The sequence below is a fragment of the Elephantulus edwardii genome, unplaced genomic scaffold (assembly GCF_000299155.1).
Source record: "Elephantulus edwardii isolate Elephantulus edwardi_28Jun2011 unplaced genomic scaffold, EleEdw1.0 scaffold00002, whole genome shotgun sequence".
NCBI classification, from domain to species: domain Eukaryota; kingdom Metazoa; phylum Chordata; class Mammalia; order Macroscelidea; family Macroscelididae; genus Elephantulus; species Elephantulus edwardii.
In genome coordinates, this window is record NW_006399752.1 from 25,290,695 (window position 1) to 25,299,080 (window position 8,386).

The 8,386-nt window shown below is 39.5% G+C and overlaps 1 protein-coding gene and 1 pseudogene across 1 annotated transcript in view; both read right to left on the reverse strand.

Moving 5' to 3' along the window:
• Positions 1–835: 835 nt before the first annotated feature.
• The window catches only part of LOC102844245 (sodium-dependent glucose transporter 1-like), a 16,839-nt gene continuing 9,288 nt past the window's right edge, over positions 836–8,386 (reverse strand). Inside the window, exons 4-5 of the mRNA XM_006879155.1 lie at positions 6,842–6,958; positions 836–2,031 (exon numbers count right to left, since the gene is read on the reverse strand). Of these exons, the coding sequence (XP_006879217.1) occupies positions 836–2,031; positions 6,842–6,958 (1,313 nt within the window). The remainder of the gene's footprint in view (positions 2,032–6,841; positions 6,959–8,386) is intronic.
• LOC102851309 lies at positions 3,904–4,416 on the reverse strand (annotated as a pseudogene).

Genomic DNA, 8,386 nt, shown 5'->3' on the forward strand with positions numbered 1-8,386 from the left:
TATTAAATTAACATGTGTTTGTAATCAACAGCTCTGAAAGCTGCGCAACATTTTTGTTTCACTTCTCATTTCAAGTGAAGGATAGGGTCACACTTAAGTTCATTTAAAGCAGATATCTTGTAGAAACATTTAAAACCTTGGAGTTTAATTTTAGAAATCATTCCATTTTGATTTTTTTAGGATCACAAAGTTTCAGGTGAGATAAAGGCCCAGATAAGACAAGTGACTTCACATTGAGTCAGAAGGCCTTGTACACTGGAGTCAGCCCTGTAGCCATTATCTGTTCTGGTTTCTCTATGTTTATAGAAATCAGAACCAGTGAGTGAATACTTGGTCAAACCCTACAAAGAAAGAAAATTCATTAACAAAATCTCTACCCACTTTAAAAGGTGTTTTTTAAAAGACATTACTGTCCTCAACAACCATGGAGGAATAAGGATGCCTGATAATTTGTTTACTCACTTTGACACCTAAAAGATTCCATTCTATTAAAACAGTACCCAGCTTCTCAAGAACAATGCCTTCTTTGCATGTTCTCACGGATGAAGGCCATAAAACATTACCTCATCAGCCACACGCCAAACACTAGGCACTTAACAAGATCCTACTGTGTGAGACCATCCAGGTTTTTATGTAAAACCTGAACTCACAGACCACTTCAAAACTTTTTACCATCAGCAATAATCTGACCATAAATTTTGATTCTCAAGGCCGTGAAGACAATCTGCTGTGGTCCCTTCTAACTGGCCTTAGAACAGATGAATTTCAATGAAGACAATAAGGAATCCATCTTTTCTACATCAGCCCTTGCCCCCCTGGTTTCTGAAAAGAGGTTTCACAGATAGGTGCTTTTAATTAGAGCGGATTCAACCAGTAATGTATTTGAGAGTGATGGGTTGGAATCATCAGCTGGAGGCTCCACCCAAATGTTTCTGGAGGCCTCTATTACGGAATGTGTCACTGTATCATCCATTTCAGTAATTTCAATGTCCATTTCATTCCATTTCTCTGCATGGTCCTCATCACTTTCCTCGTTTAGTCCAGAGCGAGATAGGAAAGCTTTCTGGTCCTCACTCTTTCTGATTTCTTTTCGTTGATGATGAAGAGATAAGTTGGCTACTTTATACAGCACAGGAAATAAAACAGTAGTGGCTATTGCTGACGCTAAGCAGGTATACAGAACGACAGGTAAATCAGGGTATTTTTCTTGAAGAATTCCAATTACTGCAGGAATAGCCATGTCTCCCAAGGAAGCACCAACTACAAAAAATGCTGCTGATTTCCCATCGATGGTTGTGTACTGTTCAAGCCAAGAAATGCCGCTGGGAAACGTTGTGGCCAAGGAGGCTCCAAACACTGCAGTGGCTACCCAGAGACAAACAGGGTTCCTGTCAAAAAGCACCAGCACCAAGGTTGAAGCCAGGCTGCCAATGTTGCTCAACACAATCATGGTTCCAGGTTGTAAACACGTCGCAAAAAAGATTGCGAGTCCCCTGCAGGCTGCAAAAGTCCCCCAGAAGACAGAGTTCAACACAGCTGCTTCGCTTTCTTTCATCCCAACATAAGTGGTTGCAAATGTGAAAACGTAAGAGCCGTATGTTATTTCAGCTCCAACATAAAAGAAGAAGAACATGAAAAGGAGACAAAGAAGGGCTTTGTGATATTTTGCTCTCTTAGATCTCTCAGTAAATTCTTTCCCATTCTCACGCTTTGAACTTTTCTTGAAAAACATAGCACAAAAAAATAAAGCAATTACAAAAATGTAAGTGCCTATAAGAGCATAAGCCCACAGTAAATCAATATTTTCAGGTATTCCAAATATAGATTCTGAGTCAGCTTGAGATGACTGGTTGAGGGCTGAGTAGTTATGAAAGTCAATCTCTGTGTGGTTTTTGGCAGACACGCTGGTACCCAGTGCCAATTTGGCCAACAGTGGAGCCACAAATGCACCGAAAGCAAAACTGAAGTGTAAGGCCTGCAAATGTGGGGCTCCTTTGTCTCCCCAAACAGCCAAAATAAGGACATTGCCACCTATCAATAAAAGACAGAAAAAGTTATTTAAGTTAATTACCCTAGGGTAAGCATTGTTCATAATTATCAAAAAGATCAGGAAGAGTCTAAGTCTAATTTTTAAGGCACAAGGATTATAACATTCTAAATTACCAAATACTACAACTATCAGTTCCATGATTAAAGAATGCTAATCCGCTACCTCAAGAGAACTAGAGGGATCATAACATCAGACACTCCCCAAAGGAATTCCACATGCTAGAGAACCACCACCTCCAGAAGTCCCAAACCTCAGCTAAAGACTTTATATAATACAGTTCTAATGCCAATCTGCAGGAACTCTGGTGGCCTAGTGGTATGTTACACTGCAATTCCCAAAGGCATGTGGTTCAAATCTACCAGCAGCTCCATGGGAGAAGGATGTACAACCTCCTCTGATGTGAAGACCCACTGGAGAGTCAGCTATGACTTGATTCTGACTTGACAGCACACAACAACAACAACAACAACAACAATATACCAATCTTCAAGGATAGAATATAAATGATATATAGATAGACACATATGTATACATACATATATATAAATAACATATTTTCTTTGAAAAATGTTATTATCATAGTATCACCAAATTTGGCCTAGTGGCAAGAAGCTGCACTGCAAACCTGAAGGCGTGTGGCTTGAGGTCATCAGTTGCTCCATGGGAGAAAGATGGACAATCTCCTCCTAAACAATTAATTGCCTCTGAAAACGTGCCTGAGGGTCAGCAAGGGGTCAGTTCTGACTCCACAGTACACAACAACAACATTACCGACTTACCATAGTTTTCTGTACTTGCAATTGGTAGCCACTTGAGAAAGATTATTTCTTAATAGATGGAAACCAGAGTTCCGGAACCTACAGACTACAGAATTTCAGCACACCTATTATACGTCACAAGGACTCCATGTAGCTTCTTCACTCGTATTATCTAAATACCTACACAGTGAAAGGAAAAGCCATGACATCTTGAGCTGCCTTTTTGTCAGTGATAAACAGATCCCAAGATAAAGAGTCAATTCAACTCTGTAATGTCACTATCAAAATCTAAACTATAAAATAGTTCCCAAATTATCAAATAAAAGTATAGCAACAAAGAAGGTGAGAGAGTTAACTTTAGGGAATGTTGGGGATTGCGTCATGTCCCCTGTAAACATGTGTTGAAATCCTAACTTCTGTACCTATAAATATGACTCCATTTGGGATCAGGGGGCTTCTTATGTTAATTATGCTACACCCGTGTAGAGTATGGCCTAAACCTAAGGACCACTGAGTTAAAACAAGAGCAGATTAGATACAGAGAGGGAAAGACTGAAGACAATGTTGTTGTTGTTGTTAGGTACTGTCGACAATTCATAATGACCTCATTCAGTACACTTCTCCAACACCACAGTTCAAAGGCATCAATGTTTCTATTCCAACCCTTATTCATTGTCCAGCTCTCAGAAGCATAGCAAGTGACTGAAAAGACTATTGCCTGAATAAGGTACACTTTAGTCTTAAAACTAATATCATTGCTCCTTAGTACTTTGGAAAGGTCTCTGACAGCAGTCTTGGCCAATCCAATATATCTCCTGACCCCCTGACTGCTGGTATCAAAGATGTTGACTGTGGATCCAAGAAAGATGAAATCATTGGCAATTTCAATCTTGTCTCCATCTAGTATGATGTTTGCTTACTGTTCCAGTGGTAAGCATTTTTGTCTTCTTGACATTGTGATGCAATCCATACTGATCTGCAATAAGCGTTTCAAATTTCCCTCACTTTCAGCAAGGCTGTGCCAGGTTGTTGACAAGTGTTTCTCCAACCCTAATGCCGCATACTTTTTTCTTTTTCTCTGAACAATACCTTTATTTAATCATTTTGTTTACAACTGAAACTCAGGAATTCAAAATTAACATCCTTGACCCTGAGCTTCTCATACACACCAGAAAAAGTTTCAACCTTATGTTCTACGTTATTCTGCAGTGCTTTGTCCAAGCGGACTTTATAATCCAGCTGCTGTCCAGTTTTACACAGATTCTCTTGCCCACAATTTCACTCGGAAAGACCAACTCTTCAAGGATTGCATCAAGCACAGCTGTCAGGGTGCAGCTCCTGGGGCTCTTTTGTTTGTTTTTTGTGTGGCTTTTCTGAGTTGGTTTAGGCAGGATTCTCTGAGCAATAAAGACAACATGCTTTCCACTGAACTTTTTCACCAGTTCACGTACTAAGTGGACTTGGCTTTTCTGGAAAAATATCAGTTGAGAAACAGGAAAAAAGATTATAATAGCTTTCCAACCACCTTCCATTTTTTTAGCTGCTATTCAGCTCCCTTAATTGAGCCTTTAGGTCTTTCATCTCCAGTTCCAGAAGACTTGAATTCATGAGGATTTTCACTATTGCTCTCAACACTCACTCATGTTATATAGAACTTGACACAATTGTTGTTCCTTAGTGCTGTGTAGTATTCTGTTGTGTGAATGTACCACAGTCTCTCAATCTATTCATTTGCTGACGAGATTCGGACTGTTCCATTTTCTTGCTGTTGTGAATAATGCTGCTATGAATATATGTGTACATATCTCCATTCATGTCTCTTAATTTCCTTGGGATATATTCATAGCAATGAAATAGCTTTGTCATATGGAATTTCTATGTTGAGCTTTTTGAGGAAATACCAAATTGCCTTCCAGAGGGTCTGTTCAACTTATAATCACACTAACAGTGCATGAGAGTTTCAGTCTCTCCACTACCTCTGTAACATTTCTTGTTTACTATCCTGTTAAACTTTGTTACTGCTACTCAAATGAGACAGTACCTCAGTATTGTTTTTCTTTGCATGTCTCTACTGCCAGTGATTTTGAGCATTTTTCCTTAAAAGTTTTTTATGTCTTTTGGCCATTTTGTGATTGAGTTATCAGTCTTTTTCTTGTGGAGGCCCTGTAGTATTCTGAAAACTTTCGTTACAAGACTTCCATTACAAGACTTGTCTGAGAAGTCATTGACAAATGTTTATTTCCAGTCTATAGGCTCTCTTTCACTCTACTGAAAAAAAGGTTCTGATGCACATAGAGACTTGATTTGTAAAAGGTCCCATGAATCAATTTTATTTTCTTCTGGTTGTGAATGGATTTTAAAAAAAATTTATATATCTTGGTTTGCATATAAATGTGAACTGATTTTTGTTTTCCTGATGTAGAGATACAATCCATATTGGATATTTTCTTCAATAAGTGCTTCAAGTCGTCTTTGCTTTTTGCAGACAAGTTATCTGCATCCTCCTAAACCTAATGCTGCATTCATTTTCATATATTCCAGCTATTCTAATTCTTTGCTGAGCATATAGATTGAAGGAGTATGGAGAAAGGATACAACCCTGATGCACACCTTTCCTGATTTTAAACTACACAGTGTTCCTTTGTTCTGTTCAGACAACTGCTTCTTGGTCTAGGTCTAAGTTTCACATGAGCACAATTAAGTGTTCTGGGATTCCCATTCTTCTCACTGTTATTCATTATTTATGATCCACCCATTCAGATGCCTTTACATCATCAATAAAACACAAGTAGATTAATTCTATGTTATTTAGTAGATTTTAAAAGATCAAGATACAAGGGAGGATATCGCGCTGGATGTTAGGAATTTTTACAAAAGAGAAAGGAAAGTAGTACAGTGTGGGTTTTTCTTAGCTTGAAAGTCAGAGTACATTTGAAATCGGATGACAGCTTCTATGCTTTTTCAGACAAATAATGGTACAAAATTGCTTTATATAATGAAAGCATCAATTCTTCCCAGGCTGCAATGATAAAGTTCTATCATGAATTAAAATCCTCTCACTTGCACTGTAATCATCCACTGGCTAATTATGTATAGTGTAGTGGGTCTATCATTCAAAATGGCTTTCCCAAGCCATTGGCCTTGACCGCCAAATGGCTGAGCGGAAACATGCAAATAGGATGCATTAGTGTTATCCACAGTTACACCATTACACCAAATTAAAATTGAGCAGGTTCTGTGGCAAAAATGTGGGAATCTCACTAGCCAGAAAGAAGCAGAGAATGCAGTGCATATCCTTCAGGGCCAGAGATTCCCACGTCACTCAGCCCAGGGCCTACAGGAGAGCAGCAGCTGCCGTGGCGTGAACCAGAGGCCTGATATGAGACAGAGCACACCTTGAGACTGCTGTCCCACTGAGCCAGAGCCAGGGGCCTTCCCACAGGCTTGTCAGAGGACATGGGAGGAAATGCCTTAACTGGCAGAAGGATTCACGCCTTCGAATTGTGATGCTGACAAAGAGTACTGGATATCCCATGAAATACCAAAAGAACAAACAGATCTGCCTTGGAAGAAGTATAACCAGAGTGCTCCTTAGAGACAAGGATGGGGGCATTTGATCTCATATACTTTGGGCATGTTTTCAGGGGGGCAAGGAAGGACAATCCTTGGATAAAGGCATCACGTTTAAGTAGAGGTTCATGAAAGAAAGGAAGATCTTCAACAAGATGGACTGACACAGTGACCACAACCATCCATGGCCTTGAGCATGGTAGAGATTGTGAAGAAGTTACAGGATAGGGTAAGGTTCTGACCTGTTGCTCTCAGGTGTCTGTGAGCTGTAGTTGACTTGAGGGCACTTAATAATAACAACTAGTAAGAAGGATTTTTCTGGATGGGTGATCCAATGACTAACTCATTAGGTCAGTATCATCTTACAGAATATTTCAGAGGACAGTGTAACATCATCTGTTCTATTTCTACTTTGTAATACAAAGTCCCTCTTACTAGAGATGACATTCAAGGGCTCACAAACCTGTATCCAGAACGCCAACTGCTGCACCAAAGATGCATTTCACCGCCACCAGTAGTATTACTCTCTTGCAAAAGGGAATAAGATAAAGACCAGCTGTGGTAGCAAACAATGACAACGCTGAGAAGAAAGGCAAAAATAAGTTACAAAACTCAATTGTCATAAATGCTTTCCAAAATTACAAAATAAGGTCATACTAAGTTGAGCAATAATAAGTAGATAAAAAGTTCAGCTGCTAGAAGTGGTTATTTAATTTTAAAGGTTTTCTAATCTTTACAAATTATAAAATATGCTCCTCTAACACATTTATTTTCTTTAATTGTGATTTGAGCTAATATTTGCAGAGCGAACTGTCTTTGCATTAAACCATTCATCACATTTTGCTTCATTACATCAATTACATCACATAAATTTCATTGGATTCTGCTTCCTCCATTCTTCTATTTTACCTCATTCTGCCATCTGAGCTTTAACTCTGGGAAAATGCTGCCCTTTGGTCTTGTAAGGTTGATAATTATAAGTAGTGAATGTCCCCTTGGTGTTACTGTTTACCTCACAGATGCATCTATTCTTTTGCCAAATGTTGAGTCACCTGAGGTGAACTTTCTTCCAGGTTTAAAGGGCCATAATCTAGGGAGTTCACCAGTCACTATTAGATCAGCAAGTTCAGCCATTTTTAAAGTTTTATTCCACACTTATATTGCCTGTTCTGTCTAGGACTTTCTGCTTATGCTTTTTAGAGAAGTTGATAGCAGTAGCTGGGTAGCATTTAGTTCTTTGAAGTAATGTGAATATATTTCTAGCACTGCTAATAATTGAACCATAAACTAGACTGGGCATCAGAGAGCTGGATAATAATAACTAAGGAAGATAGAAGAAGAATTGATGCCTTTGAGTTGTGGTGCTGGAGAAGGGTGTTGAACATACCATGGACTGCCAAGGAAACAAATGGGTGTCTTGGAGTGGGTGAAGCCAAGTTTCTCCTTGGAGGCTTGGATTTTGAAGCTCCATATCACACACTTTGGGCACAAGACCAGAAGGATTGATCCTTGGAAAAGGACATCATACTTGGAAACTTGCAGGGCCAGCACAGGAGAGGAAGACCCCAGATGAGATAGATAGATACGGTAACTAAGGCAATGGGGGTAGCTGTGTCAGAGTAAGTGAGACTGGCTCAGGACGGAGCAGGCTTCAGAGCTATTGTACATAAGGTTGCTATGAGTTGCAGGTGACGTGATGGCACCTTACAACAACAATAACAACATACTGTGCAAAGTTTTAGAGAAAAAAAGGAAGGTCAAAATCTATTTTAAAATATTTTAAATTTAAGAACCAAAAGAGATTGTTAGATATGTTGTTGTTGTTGTTATGTGCCGTCGAGTCGCTTGCGACTCATAGCGACCCTATGTACAACAACCCTAAACTCCGCACTGTCCTGTACCAACCACACTGCCTCTGACACTCCCATTCCAATTATTCCAGTCAATGAATCAATCCACCTCCTAGAGGGCCTTCCTCTCCTGCGCTGTCCCTCCACCCTCCCAAGCA